The following is a 26,519-nucleotide window of genomic DNA, read 5'->3' on the forward strand; positions in this document are numbered from 1 at the left end:
TAGAAATGGTAGTATGGATCAAAACAAGAAAAAATATTCAGTAAACATGAGCTCTAAAATGCATACCTTAAGAGCTATGGGCCTTGCTCAGTAGAAGGGATGTGTTTCATAGGACTGAATACGATCAAATGCTCATAGCTCTTAAGGTATGCATTTTAGAGCCCATGTTTACTAGGCATTTTTTTAAGACTACCATCTCTGAAAGTTGCCTCCCCTACAATCTTAGCAACAACAACACCAGTACATGTATTCCACTGTCAGTGGTATCAGAATGATTTTCACTTATAACTTTTGACTCGATCATTTCCTTTATCTCAGACTGACATATTTACCCCTCTCCATTATGCCTGAAAGTTTGTATCATAACCACAGAAGCATCCTGTGTATCCCGTCATTTTCTTTAATCAGACTAGATAATGTCATATGCATTTTTCAGTTACAACCACAGAAAATAATTCTCCATTCTGTAGTAGTTAAATAATCCTAATGTCCAATCATCTTGTTTCTGACAGCATAAAACTAATATGTGACCAGAATTAAAGTAAAAGGGAGAAGAAAGCCAAGAACAGACAAGCACAATGTAAGGCAATCAGTGGATGAACATACATTAATGGCCAGGAGACAGCAAACATGTCATACCTTGGCACATATAAATATAATTTTTTACCTATGTTGCATTGTTATGTGTTTCCATATATCTCTTTTTACATGGTTATTATGATGATTCGATAACATTTATGGCTGATAGGTAGTATCTTTGTGGTACATATCTTCTATTTATAAATTTTTAAAGATTAAACTAAATAGTTCTAATTCATATCAGATGGCATTTAGGTTTCCTACAGTTTCTCCAAATCAGTTGAAGTGAACACTGGGATATTTCCATCAAGAAGCCCACAGCTGATTTCCTTGACAAATCTTTTCCTATACAACACTGTGTTCTGCCTTTAATGGTGTTGTTTATGGGATGTTTTTTTAATGGTGGTGTTTATGGGATGTTAAAACCTGTTTGTTTTTTTTTTTTTCCTTCTTGAAACTAGGTGGATTATCACCATATACTACGCAGACTACATTACTGTTGTAGTGTAGACACACCTCTTAATTAGTCCAGCCAATATGAAATAACATTTATGTGAAGATCTCAAATATGAAAACATGCTTGTTTGGCACAAATGTTGTGGCACAGAGTATGCAGTTAACTGCAGTATTTCAATGTGTGTCATTTAAGAAGGAAGAGGGTGAGAGAATATGGTCAACTACTTTTTCTCAGTTGATTCACAATATTGTCAATGGTAACTGTTTAAATAACTATGGTATACTAACTTCAAGGGATCTGAATATGATTCATTTTGTCCCAGAGCTGTATCTCCCCCACTGGAGAAATTTCCATATTTCCTACATGGTATGATTCCGACTGACTTACCTCTTGCCACCTTGTAAGTTTTCTATGACTGAAAATAGGAGAAGTGGATTCCTATGTGATACCTTATAATTTAGTGTAAAACGTGTATATCTGTTCTTCTGAAATGGCATTTCCCTCAGTTGCTAAGTTTGTGGTACATCTGCAGAATAATGCTCACCTGCATGCAGTGGAATGCCAATGGCTTCAATAGCTAGTGCAGAAATCTGACTCTGTCATATATCGGCCATCTGTCTCCAAGAATTTGTTACGCCATTATCTTGATTCAATGAAGTTCTGACTTTCTATTTCCTCATCAAAAAGTCAAAATGTTATTTCAAATAGAGTGAGAGCAGCAGATTTCTGAATGCAAGACATGTGATACCTTGTACATATTCACCACTAAATCAAAGTAGTTCACATAGATGACATTATTGGTTCATGAACTGTTTGACAGCTTCTACAACTTCACCAGAAAGTAAGTTGATGATGACGAATGAATCAGATGCCCATCAGTTACCATTCATGAACTGTTAAATTTGGTTGAAAATTCTTGGTAAATGATCAGTGTATCACACTGAAAGATTGAAGGAAGAAAATCACATAAATATGTCACCATTATTAAATAATTTATTACAAATCATCACATGAAGATATTTGCACAGTGGCTGCAATCCACATTTGCAAATGGAGGAAACAATAAGTGCAGGGTGTGGTCAAGAATGTTTTTGGTGTTACATCAATAAAGGAACCAATCTTAACACTAACTTTTCATAGCATCAATCAGAAGAGAACTAACATATTAGTTTAAGACAGAAGAATTGTCTCAGTAATTGATGGTAATGATAGTATGGACAAAAATTATTTCTCTTTACTGACTTTATGCCGTGATGAGTCACTGTGAATGACAATGCATATTGTCAAACTCCAAAGAAACTTGGGGGCAGGCTCTTCAGGTTAGGTGTCGTGGTCTGTGGCTTGTTGACATTTTGCAGTTATTGATAAAATATGACAGCTGTTGTAACAGGTTCAGCATCAACAACTGAAAGTAACACTCAGTATTCTCTACTCAGTGGTTCTGTAGCAGAAGACTGTAAAATAACCATACAAAGATTTATCCCATGACATAACAAATGTCTGAATTTTCAAGAATATGTTGGAAAGCAAGTTCACTTATTTAGTTGAAAAACTGCAGTTTCTTCCGAAAGTTTCAGAATGTAGTGTTTTAATTTAATATATATTATGAAGACCTTCACACAAAGTTTTAAAAGCTTACCTAACAACCAAAATACTCGTTCCGTTAACTTGACAATTGTTTTTATGGGAAAATCAAAAGAGCATGTTCTTCAATGGGATTATTAAGGCATAAGGAGTTCATTATACTAACAGATAAAAATAAAATGACACGTTTACTGAAAATGGTAGGGATTTTATTCTACATCCTGTTTGCCTACCTTTCACAGACACACTGTGGTAGGGGAACATTGGTCTAGCAGATGGCTCGATTCAACAGAAGTTCTGTCACAAATATCACCTAAAATGAAGTCCATCATACATAACTTTCTGTACAAATTATAGTTTATCACTTAAGAAATTAAAATTTCATATGGTAACTAGTAACATGATCCAAGAGTCTACAAAAATAAAACTATATTAAGAGACAGAGATTAATCTTCTTTGAAGCAAACCATCTGTTCTTGAACAATACTCATTAAAATGTTAATAACATCCGTACAACGGACACAGCACATAATTTTTTTGTACAAACAATAGCATTACAGACAGGTCCATTTTTATATATATATATGTATATATGTACACACACACACATCAGGCATGGTGACTTAACAATGTGGGCAAAAGTCTGAGGTAACAAAACTTTCTCCATCAGTTACAGAAACAGAAGTGGTGAAATAAATCTTATTTTAACAATATGCAGATAAAGAAAAGAAAGTCACGTGGAAATATCTTTCCCTTAAAGTGATACAAAATTAAATTAAAATAGGTTACTAGTTGTTCTCTAATACAGGACCTTTACGTAAATGATCAAAAATCAACTGCTGCAATGCTCCGAGTTACCACTTTAAAACAAGCAACATCTCTTTGTATATTCCATGATAACAATATCAATAACAATGGCTTAAATTTTATAACACTTGCGACATTGCAAAGAGAAAATATAAAATTTTTATTATCATCATAAAACATAAGAGCAGTTAACAGTAAAATATCAACTGACAATTTTCTCAGATACACTTTTCCATCAATATAACAAATAAAATTCTGTATAAAATTGTTCTTGAAATAATTACACATTCAACAATTTTCTTGCCACACCCTGTGACAGTACCTGAAGTCTGGACACTGCAAGGGATGCCTATAAAAAGACTAGATCCTTGCCTGTAGTTTAAAAATGGTACACTATGCAACATATTTTGATGTTCAACATATCCTGAATTTCTTTTCCTGTGCATGAAAGGAGACATGATCACATACAACAGTTTGCCATACTAAGTAGTGATATCATAATCTCTACTGTAGTACATACGAATTAATGGATAACACAGTGCCACAAATGATTTACAGGCCTCTGCTCATGTACAGGAATAAAACAGGAAAATTATTAAATCGATACCCATGATGTTTCTACAACAACTGGTCAAAAAACAAATAAGTTGTCTCATCATAAAACATCACAAGAATATGTCATTCTTGAGAATAAGATATGTTTTTGGAATAGCAGAAATAGAAGAGTGACATAACGGAGAAATAATAACAAATATTGGTTGGCAAAACTGTATCTCAAGCATGGTATGAAGGGCTAGGTAACTACTGCATGTATCTGTGGAGATACCAGAGACAAGTGTTACCAACACGAAACTTGCACTTCACATAAGTTCACAGTAACAATGTTTAATATTTATAATATATATTTATATATATATATAATCTTTTCATAACAACTAGTATTTTACACATGTTAACGAGCTTACACATAACACACTGACCACAGCAGCCTTGCTCTTTGCTTTTAAATTAATAACAAATTACTGCTACACAAATAATAAACTAAAGTAGTGTCACAGTTAGTCCACCACCTGAACTCATCTTGAGCAGAGAAATGTTAAATAAATGAAAACAGAACAGAGTTTTGGGAATCATTAGTTAAATCTAGCACTCTGCCAGCAAATGTGTGCTGCATACTGTGACAAAGGTGCTGCACTTATACAGAAACCCAAAAATTTAAGAAGTCTGGTGAAGTGGAATGTTGAAATCATTGTTATATCCAGCTTATGGCCTAAACTTGCAAGAATGCAATGAAAGAAAAACTGAGCACTGCTAAAAGACCGAGGTTTACTACAAAATCAAATTACTCTGCAGTATGACAAGAACCAAAGCCCTTACCGTGCTAGCAGTTTGGCTACTGGTCACAACAGCTAAAACTACAGTATGGTTGACGATGCCCTCATATCCCTTCCAGAACAAAGCAGTGTGCTTTTTATCTGGAATGTCAGAATGCACAAAAATTATAAAACATGCCACAAATAAAAAACGGTAATGAGCAAGGGTACTGTGGTCACAATCAGGATGAAGAAGCATCAGTTTTTATTGATAAAAATAAAGACATATCTCTAAAAATGCAATAACTCAACACACAGTGAAGTGCCTCACTCACAGCAAACACTGAAGCCACCTGCAGTCAGTCTCTCTGGGGTCTTGTCTCCAGCAGAGGGTTAGCATCTCAACTACAGCACATTACAAATCCTGAGTCAACTTAGCTTCTTAACACAGTGTCTGACATTTTCTTTAGTTTCTGACTTTGTACTTTTTAAAGGCAAATGTACTTTATTAAAAAAGTCAACAAGACTATTAAAATATGACCTACTAGATTTCACTGTGCTTATGACAATTGTACAATAATTATTTGTCAAAAATTTGTGTTTCTTTTTTAAATATAAAATTAGAGAATAAAGCCTTGCCTTCAGCTGATGCATATCCCTCAATCTTCCACCAAGGACTCTCATTACAATTGTTATGTTATTGCACTTTGAACTATAAATTCACCACACATAAAATATATCCGCTACGATTTGCTTAGATCTGTTACCAACATAACAGTTTTATTCAATAACAAACATAATGCCCATCTCAAGCCAGGCACACCATTCAGCAACACTGTGGCCATTATCACGCAGCCCAGTAACACGTGTTAATTGCAAAAATGACTGGTGGTCGCAAATCATGAATGGTGCACCAAAATCGACAGCAGGAACTTGTTGTCCATCCACTTGGCATAAAGCCCCAATACATTTGTCCATTCTTGTAAAGCAATAATCTACTGGCCTTGCGAACTCATTTACTGTCTTGAATATATTCACAGAACACACGGCTTAATATAACAACATTAAAATGCTACTGCTGCCTGATTCATTTCCACAAGCCTTTCAACATGCACATTTACTTCACACTGATCACCAGACAGTTTGTTCTGCACTTTATAATTTAAGCTTTTCTTGCAGAAAATGCAAGTCACTGATACCTAAATTTGAAAAGATTTCATATGGAAATGAAAATATACATGTTTTAAAACATATAGTATAATAATTTCACAGGTAACCGGCAGTGGGAAATTGCAGGCAGTTCGGCAGGATTTCATCAGAGCTGGCGGCTTCAGTGGGTGAATAATGTGGACACTTTGACCATTTAGGACTCCTGAAACAGAAGACCAATAAACATAAGACTGCATGTCATCATCATTGTGACAGCTCTGAGTCCTTTAATAGCTTCTGACACACAACAGAAAGTAATAGTTTAACAGAAGATAGGTTGCATATGGCACAAGGATATTAATTACTGGAATTACACTTCTCTAATTATAAATAAATTTAATGAAAACTTAATTATTGCTTTTTGAAACTTGTAATTTTACTAAAAAGATTTACACCAAAACACTGGAGTCTATTTAAACACTGAATGCTGATATTATTGGATGAGTGTAGAAAAAACTGAGCTTCCCATGATCAGTACATATGGAATGTAGTATGGTCTGTTTTTATTTTGTGTTTATGTATGGTATTCACTGATACAAAAGGGTGTATATAATGGCCTGTAGGTGGCTATTGTTGGAACTTCTTTTAAGTAGTTTTGTAATAATTTACCACTTATCAGTTCAGTGCCATATTATGATAACTGACAAAGAATAAAAAATTTGTAGCAAAATGGAATATAAGGCAGACAACTAGCTACATCCAGAAAAATAAACAGACACATAAACCACTGAACCACCTGACGATAGGAGTGTGAACCCTTAAATATCTCCTATAAGAAATTAAATGTAACAGACACAGTATAATTGTTTTAATTTGTCTTTTTGTAAAACTGAAGGTCTTATTATGTGTTTTCATGTCTGAAACAAGTAGGACCACAAAAATGATAGAAGTCTGATGAGGGTTAAACTGATATGAAGCTAGGTATTTACCAATAACATTAATACATCAGTTAATCTCTTGGGAAGTGTGAAACCAAGATGCCAATATGTCAAAACTGCAAATAGGTGATACAACAAAACCATAGTTTATTGTACCTACTGAAGAACTCTTACACTGATACAGCAATGAGAAAAGCTAAAGGAGTTCAGTACTGAATGATACCCAATAGAAGAAATAGTAATAGTGCACATCCAAGATGTTGATAATATCCATACACTACACATTTAAATAAATGTAAATAAATTGTCTTTTCAGTGTAAAATATTACTCAAGGCTAATAGAAAATAAAGAAAAAATTATCAAAATTGGACATATTTGTCACAGGGAGCAATGACAATCCTTATTTACACAGAACTGGTTTTATTCTGCCTGTCTATCATTGTTCTTATTTCAAAATTGACAATTTTGGGCAACATCATCCATCTTCAGAGCCACTAAACAATAAAACTAAAATACACATGTTTCTCTTCATGGGACTTACACAACTGTTATTCATCATCAATGATAAAATCTACTACAGTTGTAAAATTATTTATTACAAATAAATTACAACATTATAAATCTAAAGGAATGTACTACAATTATAAAGCAAAAGTTGTAACAACATACCACATATCAAAATGATATAACAACCTGTCTTAACACAACTATAGCTCACTGTCATAAGTATGGTTTTAATACACATAACAGTGAACTGATAGATTCATTAAGACAGGTTACCCTATGACTATGAGATATGGTACATTATACAGATTTTGTATTTTATGATTAATTTTTTTTTTTGCTCTGTAATACTGTATTGTACTCTGCCATTGGGAGATACCATGGAAATCCCAGTGCCAAGTCCAAGCCTGGATAAAGGAAGAGGAATGGGCATGGGGCTAACAACTCTATCCTGGAAAAAGAGCTCATTATGGAACCAAAGGACAAGTGAAGCCAGATGGATGTAACAGATAAACAACCTTGGCAATGGAAATGGCATATGACTTGGTATTTAGCAACGTGGAATGTGAGAACACTGAACAAGACTGGAGGACTATGGAATCTGAAAAAGGAAATGAAGAAATATAATGTGATGATGGCCGCAATACACGAGGTGAAATGGAAAGGAAGTGGAATATTATCATCTGGGACACACACACTGTTCTACAGCTGTGGAGGCAGAGGATATGGAGGCTCAGATTTTCTGGTTGATAATGCTCATGAGACTGCCATATCAAAATTTAAGCCTGTCAGTGAAAAAATCTGCATATATGAAGGAAAGTCGACTTCAGTATACCCTTCATACGTACGTATGCTCCAACAGAAGATGCACAGCTGGTGGAAAAAGATATATTCTATGAGCAACTGGGACAGTAGATAGCAAGGGTGGCAAAGCATGATATTAAGGTGGTTATCAGGATCTTTAATGCTCTAGTAGGAAGAGAAATTGCATGTAGGAAAGCAGCTGATAAGGATTGTCTGTATGAAGCTTCTAATGACAATGGTATCAGACTAATTATTTTGCCATGGGCAATAACATGATTATTATAGCCACCTGGATGCAAAGGATGGATATAAGGAAAGTTACATGGTGCTCCCCAGATGGGATCACAAAAATACAGAATCGGAAAATGAAGGAGAAGTAGATGTTGCTATGGTAGATGAGGTCTAGCAGGAAGTAAACAGAGAAGAGTACCAGGAAACTGTCGAGGAACCTACCCTGGAAGAAGTTAAAGCTAGTATCAAGACTCTTAAAAACAATAGAGCTCTGGGAGAAAACAATACTACAGCAAAAACGATAAAATATGATGGAGAAAAACTAATAAGGTTTTGCATGAGATTATAGTGGAAATATGGTGGAGAGAAAATATGGTGGAGAGAAAATATGCCAGAACAGTGGAATACAGCTATACTCTGCCCCGTATGTAAGAAACATGACAAAGCTGATTGTGCAAATTATATGGCACTGCTCAGGATAGTATATAAAGTATCAGGAAAAATCAAGGCAAGTTGACTCAGTATACATGTAGAAGAGTATCTATGAGACTACCAGTGTGGTTTCAGAACTAACTGATCCTCTACAGATCAGATTTTTACGATCAGACAGATCCTTGAAAAAGGTTATGAGTATAACATCAATTTCCACCAGCTGTTCATTGATTTCAAACAAGCTTATGATATTATCAAAAGGGATCAACTCTGGAAGGCAATGCAAGATGTAGGAGCAAACTAATAAGACTGGTCCAAATGACTGAGAAGAATACTATGTAAAGTTAAGGTTGAGGGCACTTTATCAAAGGCATCTGAAGTTAACCAAGGTTTGCAGCAGGGTCATGTGCTCTCCACTAGTCTTCTTAATGTCGCCTTGGAAAGGGTAAAGCAAAAGACACAAAGCGGCAACTCTGGCGTCTGGCGGGACACTGTTTAATAGAGTGACACAAGCTCTTGCATATGCAGATGATATTGATTTGTTGTCCAGGAGGAAACAGGACTTTGAAGAAAAGCTTGAAAAATTAAATAGATATGGAGTGGAGGTGGGGCTGACAATCAGTAGAAGTATGTGTCAACATCTAGGAAAAAGTATAGTGAATGAGAAAGAAGCATCACTTTGAAAGGGGAAAAAATTTGAACGCTGTGAGAGCTTTAAATATCTTGGGTCACTGGTAACTGAGAATAATGATATGAGAGGAGAAATACATGCAAGGATTACAGCTGTTAACAGGAGCTACTTTGCACTGATTAAAGTATTTAAAGCAAGAAGACTTAGTAGGAATCTCAAGCTGACAGTGTATCATACAGTAGAGAGACTTGTGGTGATGTACAGTTCGGAGGCTTGGACAATGACGGAAAACGATGAGGAGTTGTTGCAGAGATGGGAAAGGAAGATACTTAGGAAAATCTTCAGGCCAGTGAATGACAGGGGGTTTTGGCAAATCAGAAATAATAAGGAGATCAGAGAGTTGTACGACAAATGAGATACTGTGACAGAAATAAAGAGTAATAGACTACGTTGGTTGGGACATGTAGAAAGAATGGTGGAGAGCAGCACAGTCAAGAAAGTTTCAAAGGAACACCAGGTGATGCCAAATAAGCAGTAGACCAAGGACCAGATGGCTAGACAATGTGGAGGAGGACTTGAGAAGAATGGAAGTTAGAAGATGGAGAGCTAAGGTAGCCAGCAGAGAAGAGTGGGAGGAGATTTTCCAGGAGGCCAAGGCCCTACATGGGCTGTAGTGCCAAGGAGTAATTAAGTAAGTAATACTGTATTGCAAGCACAGTATTAGAACCCAACTGTAATTCATTTTTATCTGTTAACAGATCTGAAGATGGGAAACATTTCCAAAACTGGTAATTTTGAAATGAAAACAATGATCAACAGATAGAAAATAAGCCTATTTTGTGTAAAGAAAAATTATTAAAAAAACAAAGAATATAAATTATTAGTAGTAATTGTATCATCATGTAAAAATATGAATAAGTTGACATTCTAACAGTTTGAATGTAAAATGAAACATAACAGAGAAAAAAATTGAAGTTATCAAAGTAAATTAGCAATAAAGAAATGTTTCCTTAAAGCAGGAACAGTCTGATGTAACGAGAAATTTCAGTTTCTTGTCTATAGCACAAGTCTGACTTGCCAATAAAAACTCTTGCAACAGGACACAGAATAGATGAGAAAAAGACCCTGTAATGAATAGAGGCTTTTTTAGGAATAAAAAACTCAAAATGAATATCTTGCCAATGAAAAACATGCTTTAGAGAACACAGTGGCAAAATGTTCATGATTAACTAATGGAAACAACTTTGAGATACAAAAATGGTACATACAGACAACATTTAGTGAATTATTCAAACATCATTGTACATGGAGACAAATGATTTTTTTAAACATAATATTTTACACATGATAAATATTTTTAATGATGCTACCATTGTTGTTTGCAGAAAAAAGTGAACCAACATGCAAAATCAATCAATACTTAAAAAGATCAATGTACCAGCACAAAATAAAATTGGGAGAGTGGGAAGATTGTTACTCAAAATTCTGTGCAAGATACATGGTTAAAATAAAGTAAATGTGTACTGACTAATTATGGTATCATTTACACTAATTGACAGGTATTGCAGGTAAGAGAACCAAAACTTTCATGTCTAAGAATACCTTTCTCCTCTCTGTTGTCAAGAATTCAGATCTACTGCATACATTTGTTCTTTTGCAACATAGTGATAGTTATATCACCACTCCCTCAAAACTCATAAATATTTTTCCAAAACTACTACAAACAAGATGGCAGTGAAACTGTCATCATAAAGCAGTACATTTCCTGTTTACTCACTGGGAGAGCATGAGGCATTTGTCGCACAGCTGCTGTCCGCTGAAGCGGTGACTGATGATGCTATTTACGCTTGGCGTGCAACATTTCCATCAACAGAGTCTGCGTTGGAGCACCACCACTTCTGTGTTTTTGGTACAAGTGATCTTCACCACGACTTGCCATCTGATGGATTTCGGGCATCACTAGCAATAGCTTGGAAAACTTATCCTGTAATAACATGACACATGTGAAATTACTTATTACCACAACTTTATATTATATATAAAAAACACTTTCCTTATAAATACAGCATATGTTAACAGTTCTACTGTTCAGAAGTGTTATAGTTTTTATGTCTCCCACTAACTTATTACAAAAACCAGTGTTAGAACAATTTCAGGTGTGAATTAACTACTAATATAAATATCACATTCACATAATTATAGGTTCTCTTCTGGATACAGAAAAGAATAAACATGAGATTGTGGGAGGGCATAGTAAATGAAAAGACCTGTCTTCACATTCTAACCCACTGTGATAAATCAGAATCAGTACATCTCCTTCATTAGCATCGTTATATGAGAACATCAAGTTTCTACTGGCTTGTGTTCTGGAGGTAACAATTGTTGGGGCCTGGTAAGTACTTCTTCTATTTCCATTTTGGCTATTCGTAAATGTTTATAGTTCATTAATTTGTTTTCATGTGCCTTGATTTCTGCATCTATTTCACATTATATATCCCAGAAGGTTATAACAATGGATATGTTTCCAGTTTCCAATGAGACATTGTCTGTTGTCAGGCAACAGTGATGGTCATCACATTTGATTTGAATAGTAGGAAAAATGTGTATTCTGAGTGAATTGTTGCCTCATGAAAAATTTATTGCTTGATGACCACTAAACTCTTAAACAGATCTCAATTTGTTAACATAACTACTGTTTCTACACTCACCATTTCACTTGTAAATCGAACTGTCTTCCTTAAATGTGAATCCTAACAAAACATTCGAGAATGAATTTTAAGTTTCTATTATCATATGGAAACATCTGACTGCACATATTGCTGTTTGCTGACATGTGCATTTACATTCTAATGAATGATTTTGATATTAGCTAGGAGTATTCAAGCTTTTTTACTTTTTTTAAAAAAAAAAAAAAAAATTATGTTTTTAAAATATCATTTCTGTTTCAGTCTGACAATAATACAGCACTGAGTAATGCCTTCTGAGAAAAAAATTAGTAATTTAACTATTAATAATATATACACCCTGCAAGTTTCACTCTTCATTTCGCTGAAATGTAGTATTAACACTGTTTAAGTTGTCATAAATCAATTTGTACTAAAGAGAAGGTTTCCAATATTTGACAGGTATGAGCTTGCAGCTAAGCAGACTGCTACATCAGCTGGTCCACGAGGGAATAAATGAGAATGGCCCTTATGCTGAAGGAGTGCAAACAAGCTAGATGGCTCTCCAGCTGCATCCTGCTAAGCTCAGCACAATATGTCAGCCAGTCTGTAGCTCCACACTGTACTCCACACTGACATTGAATAATGCAACTCTTCAAAGATTTAAATTTGAAATCTGCAATGGAAATAACTACACAGACAGTAACATCTTCTTAAGTGTGTAAACGGTCAATGTTCTATGGATGTAATTTGATGTGGAGATATTTAATGTTAGATGTTACACTTAAGCATCTTATTGGTTTGTGCTTAAAGCCAAAGCTCTTGCCTTTTAAAACAGAGCATACTAGTCTTATTATTGACTGTATTGTTTATCTCCATCTTGTGCCTCAAATTCCTTCTTAAAGGTTCTGCTTCAAATAACCCCATTATTTAATTTAATATGCTTCACAGTGAAATGTTCCTTTTAATAAAATAATCCTGTTGCATTTTTTATGGCTTCCTGTCCAACTTTAGGAATGATCTTTGTGAGTGTTACAAAGTGATAATCAGAGTTTTCTTCATCCACACCATAATAGCAGCTGCAGTAACTTAACAAAAGAATCCATCATTTCCAGTCCGAGAGAATACTTGCTACATTTTTGTGAATATTGTTGCTTGCTTAGAGATTGTGCATTGCTTTATCCTCACCTGTATCTGAGGGTAGCACGTGAGCGTGTAGTCCAGTAGTGCCTGCTGAACCTGATCGTGGCCTTCTTGGACGTGTTTCCTGTTAGCCAATCCTCGTACATCTGAATAGAAATAGCACAAATATTACAAACAAGTTAGAAATGCCAGAACTATGTTTGCATTAAGAATCTAAGGTGCACAAAGCACAGAATATGTAAGAAATTGCCACAAACTTTTTTTATGCAGTGCCAAAGAAATTTCATAATTTTTTTTTTTTTTTTTTTTTTTTTTTTTTTTTTAGTACATTATTACATACGACCACTCACAGCCCAAGATAATAATTATTTTTTCTAAACTTGTTCCTAACAGAGACAGTGCACTGTATTTGTCAACAATGAAGCTACTATCATTTTCTTACATGATATTAGACAACACATACAGTAAGAAGAACGTCTCATTACACTTAACTTCCTATCTGAGGTTTCATTCAGTAAAACAATATGATAAGGTCTCTAATACCGAGAATGAAGGCTTTCATGTCAGTTAGTGCAATAGTGCCCCTAAATATTCAATAATGCACAAAAATCTGTGGCTATTTTGCATTTTTTAATGTAAAGTACTACCTAGAGTATGAAAATCACTGGTGTTGCTAAAGATTTTCCATAAACTTTATTCCATAAACTTCACCAATCATACTCAATTGTCCAACATTGCTCCAGTATCACCAAATAGTGAAATGGCTGTATACACAGTTGCTGTAGAATCTCACAGCTAATAATTAATATTTGCCCCTTTGTGAAAACAAATCACAAGGAGGCCTCATGGCAGATACTGTGTTACACTAGTGAAACTTACAAGTGTGCTATACATATAAATGTGAAAAAGGAGCTACAAGTTACACAGTAAAAGGTGGCAGTGACATTTAAACTGCAATCAGGAAGAATACGGTGCTGATGAAGATATAAATACATTACATAAACTGAACATGACAGAAAACCCAAAATACTTCTTAGCATGTATGAGGTGTTTCCATAATACTTCAAAGACAGGTTCCTTAACCAAATCAAGTAAAAAAGTTCACATAAACATACAGCTTTCCAAGTATAACCCAACAACTTCACTTATTTATGTGCCCATGTGACTCATTGTATCCTACATGGTGTTGTTCTGCCACTGAGACTTCTTTACATTCATCAGTCTTTACTGTGTCCATTGTGTTCATGTACTACAGGTAGTTGGTTAACTGAAAGTGCTTCGAGGCTGTAGAGCTGTATCAGATGGGATTTCCAGACTGAAGACAGCTGAGTCATCCAACCTTTGATGACTGTGGTGTGTATTGTCACACTGCCGAAACAGGATCTGTAGCACCACAGACTGTTGGCTGAGGAAGACCACACACTTCTTTTATACCCAATCAAAAACAGCACATTCTAAAAGCGGGCACAGAAGAGCCAGGTATCAGTGCACGACAAGTGGCCCTGTCATGTGGTGTATCTCCAAGTTCAACATAAATGACAATTCATGAACAGTTCGTATATCTGTATCATCTTCAATGTGTGCAGGGCCTTATGCCTGCTTGTCACCCAGCAGGGGAGAACTTCTGAAAAAGATTTGTTGCACAAACTGCAAATCCGTTGTTTACTTCTTCAGTTTTGTTTACAGATGAGGCAATGTATGGAAGCGATGGAATAAAAAATTTCTACCACCAGCTCATAAGGGCAAATTGCAATCCTTGTGTTACAGTACAGGCTAGATTTCAGTGTATGTTTAAGACTAATGTGAGGGTTGGAACCGTAGGTGATTGTCCAGCACGACCACACATTATTCCAGCATGTATTACAGTTGCTGTCTACAGAGACTTTATTCAGAACACTCTCCAAGGTCTACTAGAAGATGTGCCCCTGCAAATACGAAGAAACACATGGTTTATGTATGAAGGACCTTCAGCACATTTCATTCTCTGTGTTCAAGATGCACTGGCTAGTATCTTCCATGATAGATGAATAGGTAGAGGAGGAACAGTTCCATGCTTTCCATGCTCTTCATATTTCCCTGACCTCAACCCTTTGGATTATTATCTCCGAAGGCACCTTAAGCAATTTCTCTGTCCAGCAGACCACCCAGATGCAGAAACTCTTCATCAGCATGTCTTGGAGGGCGGTGGAAACATATGAAACTGTCGGGATTATTTGAAAGGGTGTGACAGTCTATGATTCGATGAGTGCATGCATGCTTAGAAGCAGGAGGAGGAGATTTCGAATATTTATTACGTGTTTATTTGTTGATGAGCTCCAATTTTATTTAATCGTATGGCTAGGGCCCTGTTGGGCAGACCGTTCGCTGGGTGCCAGTCTTTCAATTTGATGCCACTTGGGTGACCTGCAGTCAGTGAGGATGAAAGGATGATGATGATGATGATGATAGCACAACACACAGTCCCTGGGCGGAGAAAATTCCCTGACCCAGCCGGGAATCAAACCCAAGCCCAGAGGATTGACAATCCATTACACAGACCATTCAGCTACCGGGGAAGGGGGGGAGGGGGGATGTTGAGCTCCAATCACGTAAAGTGTAACCTTTCATTAATAACTATCAAATGAACCATTTTTGGACATATGTTTATACACACTTTCTTCTTGTTTTGAAATAAGGAACCTGTCTCCAAAATTTGTAAAAGTATCTCTGAAACACATCAATATAAATTGATTGGTATTGTATTTTTGATTGTAATGAAAAAGATTTTGTTTTGCCTAAGTTCAGAAATTATAACCACCACGGAATCATGAAGAAGCCATTTAAATTTACAGCAAGTTTGCATGTCACTAGTTTCAGCTTCTGCATCATTCTCTTGAATATTTTTCAGGAAAGCACAATAATTTCATTTATCCATTTAGATATTTATGTATATTCATGGCAAAACAAGATTTTTTGGCAATTCAGTACAATGTTGTACATTTTAACTGATGTTTCAATTAACTCTACATCTTGTTACCTGAGATAACTTAACCTGACTGATTAAAAAACTTAAAATTTATTTCTGTTTCCCTACACTTGTCATAGAGTAACTTACAAAATTAGTAACAATGTATTTTAGAAACAAATTTTTGAAAAATCCATTTTCCATGCAAAGAAATGTTATGTGGGACAGAATTATGTTGCACAGCACCTAAGAAAATAAGTATATTCTATACCTCCCTATAGCACACAATTAATACTGAAATGTCTACATGAACGAAATAAAATCAGTTGCTCTGAGCAATTACTGAATCTTTTTATAAATGCAACTACCAAAATATGCCTTACATTCAGAACAATTGAAACTATAAAAAGCGAAACTTGAACTATTTTTTACATAGCACTCTATCCTTATCTGGCTGCAAGAACTGGTGTTATGAAATGAATCGTAATTATTGTTTATATTCAATCTTCACAAATCTTTTTAAAATTGAAGCTATGTTCAGCCATAGGTCAGTTTGAACACCACAGTGCTTTAGTAGGCACTGTCTTCCTCTGACCTATCCAGTCAGTTATAGTGGGATCCATTATTTAACAAAGAATCTGAATTGCATTCAGTTTGAGTTTTTGACACACAAAACACGCTGACAATGATAGAATTAATTCTAACTGCCCATAAAATTTCATTAGAAAGGAATTTTGAATCATTTTAGGAGTAAAGTTAACAAAAAGTTTTAATGGTTGATTGCATCGTTAATTCTGGAGCAACATGGCAAAGGTAAAAGTACAACAAAATTATTTACACAAAAAGTATGTTCATACTGTCTTAATAAACAGTTGATGGAAGTCATCACAAAAGAAATCAGTTGTCCAGTTGGATCTCCTGAATTCCGCAGCCGTTCTCTGGCAACTCACTTTTATTCTCTGGCAGCTTCACTTAATCTTCTCCAATTCATTATGAATGTTGTAACAAAGGCAAGGAACTACAGAGTTACTTTACAGAAAAAGGGAAACTTGGCTTTTACTGATGTAATAATATTTTCTCACATTCTGCAGTGTATCAAAGACAATTTTTTAATGGGCGAGGAGGAGTGAGGCTCTTCACTCATACAATATTCTGGGACAACTGAAAGCATGTCTCATCATGGTGATTTAAAGTAAAGTCCATTAATGTTATGCTTTTGACAAATAGTAAAGTAAGTGATAGGTATTCATCGAGAGAAAAGAGCAATGTAAAAACAGGAAGTTGTTTACCAGGATTGAGGAGCAGCAGGAACTTGACACAAATGTAATCGCTGAGGTCAAATTTGAGGTCCTGCAGCTTGGCAGTGAGGTCATTGAAGTGATCGGCTAGAGTAGGCACACCCAGCAGGCCGAGGCAGAGTAGGTCGAACTTCTGCCCGTTGGGCAGCGTCGTCTCGTCCGGCAGGTTATTGTGCATCCGTTGATGCATGTGGTCCAGCACCAGCATGTCTGACCAGCTGTGCTGCAGCAGCTTCATCTGGTCATCCACCTACAACAACGACAATAATAATAATAATAATAATAATAATAATAATAATGAGCTCATGGCATGCCAAGTAATCAGCTTCAATTTGTATGTTCTCCTTTTGGTGCAAGGCATCCAGATACAACAGTGAACTCCTTCACCTAGCCCTGATGGTTGAACAGGAATTTATAAGTGGCCAAATGAATTCTCAAATATTTATAGTTACTTGGCGTCCAGGGGGTAATTTTTAAGCTGCTTTTAATTTAGGCTGTTCAGTCTCTTCCCTTTCCACAAAGTAACAACGGAGCGGCTGTTTTTGTCGCCTGCAGTATCATCTGAGGAAGAGCCTAATCCAGCCTCAGTAAGTCTATATTTTTTATTCGAGCAAATTCAACTCATCGTAATTACCATTAAAAACAAAGGAGAGAAAGAATTATTAAGTTAAACCACTGTTGCTGCAAACGTTTGCAACATCAATTGCTCTCAGAATTGCAAACCGATCTGTGCAAGATGCAGGGCACAGCTGACAGAGACAGTGTTCTCCGCCCTCACTGTTAGCGGTACAGAGAAGGTAGTGTAATTTCAGTAGAGTAGGCTACTCCTGGATCCTCCGACTCCATATCGAAAGTAGCTGAGTGAGCTCCACACAGTCCAATTCTGTTACCGCTCTATAAAATCGGCTGTTATATTATAACAGAAATGACAACGATATCTGTTTTTCGTAATTTATGAAACGTCCACTTCCTTACCTCTTCGGTGTACATACGGACTAATCTTACAAGCAACAGCTTCTCATTTTATTCGTTATCGCTACTACCGCCTCCACCCGTTGATATTTTATCTATTCTCCTTATTAGAGATGCACATTGTTACTTCTGGCTGAAAATAGACATAAATGCCGAAATGAACTGATTGTGGAAGACTTATAAGCAGTCTTTTTTCTAATTATTACCGTCGAATAAATAAAATAAGAAACTTCAGTTAATAACACCTTCCATCTTCAACTTTCGTTTCTCCTTTAATCTTAGATTTAAATTATTTTTAATTATGATCTTATTTTCTCGCTTTGACAGTATATAACGTAACTTGCCGCATTACATGATAACTTTTAAGGTATTGGGTATCGTTCCTAGTCCTTCCCATTCGAGAACTCTGGAGTGAACGACCAGGCTATCGTGTCTAATGAGAACAACATTTGAGCAACAGAGCGAGATGACACCTACTAGAACGAACGAAACTGGCAACAGCGTATTCCCGAAATATTACGCTCTATAGACAACGATCGTCCTTTTCACCCAAGATCTTTTACGCCAGAGCTGCATCTGAGGAATAAATATTTGTGACAAAACGGGTGGCATCGTCGAACAAACAAAACCTATTACTTTATTTCTTCAATTCCTGCATAACTTAGCTAGCGGGAGCTACTTTAACGTGTACTGCAAGCTCGACAATATGTGGGATAAACGGAGCCAAATGAATCCGCAAACAGTAACATTCGGTGTAGAGAACAGCATGAAAATGGACAGTCGTGGCCTTCGGAGTAACCATTTTAACAAGCCTGTCACCCGACCAACGGCTGAGTAACGTCGGGACAGTCGGCTAGGGATTGTAGAGGTGGCGGAAATGTAACGACGATACGACCGTGAAAGGGGGCGCCGCTAGACAGTGGAAAACAAGGCAGTTAAACGTTACGTAACAAATAGAGGTGCACACAGCGGCCCGGCGCTTGCGCAGAGCGCACCGAACGACGCTCCTCCATGTGTACGCAGCTGACCCACGACACCTGTAGCGCGCGCTTCCTCGCAAGAAGCGGCTCCACAAATTCGACCGTGGCTACACCGCAATCCACAACTACCGGGCACTGGAGGAAAATACTCTAGGCAACGTTAACTGTTCAGGAGCAAATTTATGGCTTGCTCTAGGCATAATACACTCATAATACTAAACGTAGGCGACTTGTGCGTAAAATATACATGCGAACTATATTACACCAGATATAAGATACTTGAGGAAACACGGTTCTTGGATCGGACAGTTTGCATTGCAAACCCTTTACTGCGGCTACATCTACTACATTCGTGGCTTTAGTAAAAAAAAGACCTCCAGGAAACACATACGTCAATTAACGCTATTACCCTCTACTTATGTAGTACCTTCATCAGTTCAAAGCTGAACGTTTAAACTCTATTCATGAGAGCTTGTGGAGCAGTACATATGTAACTTAGTCTCACACTGCTTTCGCAGTGCAGCGTGCACCTTGGAGAGTGAGACAGCAGTGATGAGCGCTTGTGAAATCTAGTATTACGCTAAGTTGTCTTCCTCTTGTTTTATTACGGATCATTATGGATACGAATGGAAGCGACGGACTAAATGTTGGTGCAAGCGAACTTCTCTCGGATAGCAGTAAGTTTGTCGCTAACCATCAAGGCTCCGGCCGATGGTATGATCTCCAACGGTGACACACGACCTTACTTCATGAGACCATGCAAAGAAGTCTGATGTATAATTCATGACATCAGCGTGCAGTACAGTTTACTCACCTGTCCTATCAAACAGAGACGAAGAAAATTTGTGCCACCTTCAGGATTCAAAGGAGCTATCTGCAGATGGAACTTGGTGCAGCAGCGCGGAACAGCGGTGCTGTCGGAAATCGTGCAACTCAAAGCTCTCCTTGTCAGCGACAGTTGCTAAAGAGGTGCCTAGCATCCCATCTGTTTATTACCGTGAAAAAAAAGCGCCATTATTAAATGCGTACTCAGTTTAGTTCGTTAAGAGACAACAGCTGCACATAAAAACATTCGAATAACCTGTGTATCAAGAACGAAATCTTCATGACGCTAAAGCTGATGTGGATTTCTGTGGTACGGCGGTTGTCGTGTGTACATCTTACAGCTGACAGACAATAAACGTTCACACTTCTTGGTCGTCTTGGACACTACCGTCACAGGATTTGCTATATGCCCGAATACTGGTCTAGCAGTTAAATATTTTTACTGCAGCTCACGGTGTGCATCAAAATGCCCTTTAACAAGTACTTGCAAACTGCGGAGGACCAAGCATACGTGACTTAAACTCGACATTTGTAGGGTAAGTGATCTATTAGTTGAAACCACCACCCAATAAGTCACACAACTTTTATACAGTTGATTTCGCAACCTTTTCTAATTACTACTGTACAGAGCATTCTGTTCTCTAACGTATGAAGAAACAGCATTTTTTTAGTTCCAATTACATAGAGCAAAAAACAATAAACGAGAAAAAATGTAAAAAAAAAACATCTTCATAATATTCTAAACGTCCAGTATCCATATTGATGAAATACAGTCGGTGAACAGATCATAGCAATGAAACAACATGAAAGAGATTGAACAAAATGTTACAAGAAACTTATGAGATATTTCATGTGCGCCTATATTTCAGTATTGCTTCGTTACGCTTTTGCTGATGGAACAGGGTGACGACGTTTGCCAGTACAAAAGTTTACTACACGCGCAGCGATTCATCATGGAACGACGAAATCAAATCTCGTTGTGCGAAAGGCCGATGTCAGACTCCGTGCCATTTGAAATAAACCACGAAGGAAATCGCTTACGAGCATCTCGTCGAATCATTTGATAAGTGCTGAACAACGCTGTGTAGCTTACCTAGCTGAAGCAATGGAGACGTGAGAGAGGTTTCAGGAAAGAGCTGCCTGATTCGGCATTCTGAATGAGCACGAGAACGTCAGAGAAACTTTCAACACATTACAGTGAGGGTCGCTACTAGACTGACGTTGTCAACCACGGAGACTACTCCTTTTAATTGTGGCATGGGCGGAGGCGCTCTACTCGGAGGTAAGCCGGTTCGGGTCCTGGTGGTGAATGAAATTTTCGCTGAGCGTACTTGGCCGGCAAGGAGAGGCGAGGCGGTGGCGTAAGGTCCCTGATCAACAGTCTTTGCGCCAATGTCCTGGACTAGGTTCCAAACCTCTCCGCAGTGTCTCATGAAGTGAGGGCACGCGACACGGTTGATGGTGATCCGTCCGTCGGATGTTAAGTTCGGCGGCCTCGTCTGTGCTATTCGAGAGGAGTACGCTATGTGCCCCGGCACCGGGTTTTGCCGCCTCCCTTCTCTCATCACCATACAGAACATACACAACACTACACTATACAAACATCCATTACACTCACCTACACTCTACAAATACACGTTCGATATAACTATCACACATCCGCAAGCAGACGGGCCAACGTGGGTCTGAGCGGCTGAACCCACCACTTAGGGTTTCCGAGCCATTAATGTTATACGACGACAACTACTTTTAATTGGTCATAAAGATTGAAGGAAAATATCGCTTCCTCTCAGTACTGTATGGCCAAGCCGATAGTCTTTCTTTCTCATCCCCACATAGGAAAGATTAGGAGCGGCAAAGATACTGAAAAAGTACAGCACACGATGACATGAGGAATACTGTGTAGCTGTATATAGAAAAGTGAATCACGATAACGGAAAACGGAAATAATTACCTATCGCGTTTGCTCACCATCCCTAAATCGAGGATGGTCAAAACAACATGTTAATAAGCTCACCGGCCAACAAGATAGTCACCCAAGTGCGCATGCACAGATGAATCGTTAAGTCTTTCCACCGATCAAGTTACGTGATCAACAGTGGACGCACTGCCTCTACATAGACATAATGTAGCAACTAACAGTGAGACAGTTATGTTTCAGGCAGACGTTGTAGGTGAACATGGGTAAACGTAAGGACGTGGCAGAGGTGGCAAAAAGAGGCAATCGGTTTGCTCGTGCACATGACCATATGGTGTGTGAAGTTGCTGGATTTATTGGTGTTTCGTGACGGACTGTTTAACGTGTCTACTACCAGTGGTGTAAAACACGTGACCTTTAAACACGGCGTCAGAACTGCTGGTGGAAAAAGATCCTAAGAGGGACCAGAGACGCGTTTCACGACTCGCGGATCAAAATCGCTTCCAAGCAGACATTGCTGCAGGCAGAGAATGGAGGTCCACCCCAACCTGTTGGCGAGAGAACATTTGGAATCGGTCACCTGACAAGATGCCATTGCTCATGCAGGTACATAATAACGACAACAGCGAAGTTCATCGGGCTGGAAGAATATGTGACTGGTCCTCTGAACACTCCTATAACGTATTACATCTCGACTGACACGAACCTCACGAAAAATCTGTGGGACATGTAGGAACACTGTGGACCCACTTCCTAACCGAATCCGGGAGAGGTCACACGGTATTAGGGGTAACGAATTTTGTGTCCGGTGAGCTCACTAAGCAGTAGAGCAGCCAAAATTTAACTGGTCTTTGGACCAGTGTATATGTGTGTGGGGGGGGGGGGGGGGGGGGGGCTACAAGAAGGTGGACAGGTCTTACAGTTGAATCTTGAATCTTGAATCCTGTGATAACTGTCACGCTTAGATGAGACATCCGGACTTGACGACTACAGAAACAACTAATGGCAGCTATTAGAATTCAGAAAGGATTATAAGAAAATATGATAGTCATATTTCCTCGCTCGATACATGAATGGAACAGAACACAGCATAGCCAATGATGGTAAGAAGTTCTGTCCAGTGGTTTGCACAGTGTGTATGCAGATGCTTAGAACAGGAGGATACTTCCGCCTGTTGCTCAGGCGTGACATCGAGTCCGTGGCTGAATGGAGCCGCGACTGCTGGCGGGCGGCAGGGACGCGGCAATACGCGCTGCGGGCCAGCTCCGCCGCCGCCGCCTCCGCCGCCACGCCGACTGCCGCGAGCGCTGCCGCTGCGCCGTGTGAAAGTTGCGCTGGCCTTGGGATTGACGCATTACGCCACGCTCGCTCCCCTCCAGGCCGCGTCGGCACCGCGAGGGAAAAGAAAAACCGGCGCTCATTACCGCTCTAAATATAGCGTGCAGCACGCGGTCGCCGGAGCCCGGTGCGTCTCCTCTCGAAGCCACGCGCCCTCCGTGCTTCGTGCCACTCTGGACACGACTTTCTCCACGGGCGGACCAGCACTAAGGGCCACTCTGGTTCCCTCCAACGCTGCTGACGGGTACTGCCAACTCCGCTCACCCCTCAGTTACGTTACTTGTTCTACTCCGCCGTTACTTATAATTATTTCACGGCTTATGCATTTCTTGATTCCGTAACTACAAAGCATATAAAGACCGAAAGTTGACGAGTGCTCTGGGAGTCAAAGACTAACTCGCCCACGCGCAGAAGTACGTCAACATCGCTGATGCTTGATATCTACATTTAGTATTTTGCGAAAGACCTCATTTTGTAACAATATTTGTCGCCGTCGCCTTACATGCTACAGTGACTTGGCATCTACCTGTCCGCCTTCACAAAGTCTATACACTAATAGGTGCAGAGTTCTCGTGGCAGATATTTCCCCTATAATGCGTTTATTATTTTGAAAATGGTACCATCATCGTCCCAATGGTGTAAAACCATTTACTACAGCATCATTTCTAATGTTGTTCGGAACAATGTGTTGGATCCGAAATGTCAAACATAAAAAGCAAAATCTACCGTTTTTCCGAATCCTGCTAACACAGGGAGTCTTGAAACGTTGTTTATGACATCTGTTTTGAAAACAGTGACGAGCCATAAAGTGAAGATTCTTGTATCCTGAGCAGCGTTTAGTGTACTTTCCTCGAAACAAGTACTGAGAAGAATTGCAGAAGAGCGGAGGATGTTGTTGACAGAAAAGATTAGAAAGCTACAGTGGGCTACACTGGATAGGGCATAATTTGAAACGAGATCGTCTTGTAGTAGAGGAAATTGAGGATTTAATTGGGAAAGACGGGAAAGGGCAGAAGAAGAAACCAGTTTCTCGATGACGTCAGTAGATCACAAGGAGGGTACCAAAGAATGAAGAGAAAAGCAGAGGACCGAGAAGCATGGAGGTCTATGAGGTCTAAATCTGCCGCAAAGCAGACAACCAAATGATGAAGATAAGACACTTGACGCTTGGAAGAAACATTATATCCTTAAATTTATGCGGTGACATCGGGCAAAACTATCAGTTGTGGTATATGCGTGTTGTGAAGTAGCTTTTTCTGGGAATGAAGTTTCTTGCGCCGAAATCCATGAATAAAATAATCTCACTCTACTTGTCTTCTAACATTTAAGCAAGATGACCGAAAATATTTTATGGTTCAAATGGCTCTGAGTACTATGGGACTCAACATCTGAGGTCATTAGTCCCCTAGAACTTAGAACTAGTTAAACCTAACTAACCTAAGGACACCACACACATCCATGCCCGAGGCAGGATTCGAACCTGCAACCGTAGCGGTCTCGCGGTTCCAGACTGCAGCGTCTAGAACCGCGCCGCCACTTCGGCCGGCGAAAATATTTTATCTTTCATTTCTTTCTTGCACTGGTCATATACCTGTTTCTGATAAATTACGTTATTGTAATCATTCGTGTGTTTCCTGAGGCTCACATTCTTTACGCGCCTATTCGGTCTTCAAGAAAATTGCTCCTGGAGCCCTTGGTACCTTTTAATATAGGTTCAAGTCTATGAGTTGGAAACTTAATGCCTGAACGTATTTACAGTGATAATGTACGAGAGGTATCATTATCCCAGCGCCTTCGTCACTACCGTCAGTTGTGAAACACCTTATTTTGCAATAAATTCATTTTTTTACATGTACATCTGTTAATTTAAAAGACCCGTTCCCCAGCAACAGAGGGACAAGAGGAAAGTGATGGGACAGGTACTTCATATTACGTAACAGGTCGACTTTAATTAGACAAAATGTAGCAACTCATGTGGTATCGACTCAACAAGTGGGCAAGAGCCGTTGCGAGATTCATATCTACAATTTGAACCAGTGCCCGCGTATGCTCGTTTCTGTTTACAGGTGGGGGACCCCAGACGCAAAAAATTGTCGATTGGATTCATATCGAGTGAATGATGGCAATTATTATTTGAGAGTCTCCTAAATGCTCCTGATTTGCGCATTCGCTGACATATGGGCAGGTACTGTATCCTGCATGGATAGATCTTCGTTCGCCGCAAACATACTGCATCAATAGATCAACAAGGCCTCTATGCAGCCTTTAACTGCAACTAATCAACCAATTTATGTGGGAAGGTAGGAGGTCGAATCCCATGATACAATAAAACACTGTATGCACAAACTCCCTCGGCGCCTCCTTGACTGTTATGTCCTTACCGTGGTCAGTCATAAACCCAAGTCCAGCCATCTGCACACAAAAGCCGGCGTCGCCACTTATCCGAAGAACCAAAAATTTTCAGCTACTTTATGACGCAGTCAACAACTTCAAAAGCCTAAAACCAATCACAGGGGAATAGCGGCTTTCCTTCTGCGTTCATCGCCACCACTCATTCGATATAAGCTGCCCAGTCAATTTCATTATTTGTATGCGACCAACTCAAAAACACTTGCGCATTCACGAACTGATCGCAAACGTAATGTTAAAGTAGACATACGACAGAAAAATGCATGACTTATTGTGTGCAATTTTTTTTTTCCATACGGCAAGTACCCGATGTGGAATTCACACGACCGGCCCGAAGAACTAGTATTTTACTTATGAGGCATATACAGTAAAGCAGAAGAATACATTATGGAATTAGTTGGCGATTTGGAAATATACAGCGTACAAAATTTAGTACACAGAGCTGCCACCACTGGCAGGTGAAATGTCTCTTATTACGTGGGCATTGAGTCGACTGAGCTTGGATGACATGTACGGGTAGATCATTCCATTCTGCCTCAGCTCTTAGGGAGGGCAGATCAAACGTGGCGGCTGGCGAGTGTTGGCGTGGAAATCTCTCG

General features: G+C 38.5%; 1 protein-coding gene across 1 annotated transcript in view; it reads right to left on the bottom strand.

Annotated features, from left to right (window-relative positions):
- Positions 1 to 2,807: 2,807 nt before the first annotated feature.
- The window catches only part of LOC124712132 (nuclear hormone receptor FTZ-F1), a 212,054-nt gene continuing 188,342 nt past the window's right edge, over positions 2,808 to 26,519 (bottom strand). The window contains exons 5-8 of the mRNA XM_047242434.1: positions 17,470 to 17,728; positions 13,282 to 13,382; positions 11,208 to 11,414; positions 2,808 to 6,112 (exon numbers count right to left, since the gene is read on the bottom strand). Coding sequence (XP_047098390.1) covers positions 11,268 to 11,414; positions 13,282 to 13,382; positions 17,470 to 17,728 — 507 coding nt within the window. The 3' untranslated portion in view covers positions 2,808 to 6,112; positions 11,208 to 11,267. The remainder of the gene's footprint in view (positions 6,113 to 11,207; positions 11,415 to 13,281; positions 13,383 to 17,469; positions 17,729 to 26,519) is intronic.

This window comes from Schistocerca piceifrons, chromosome 1 (genome assembly GCF_021461385.2).
Source record: "Schistocerca piceifrons isolate TAMUIC-IGC-003096 chromosome 1, iqSchPice1.1, whole genome shotgun sequence".
Lineage (NCBI taxonomy): Eukaryota > Metazoa > Arthropoda > Insecta > Orthoptera > Acrididae > Schistocerca > Schistocerca piceifrons.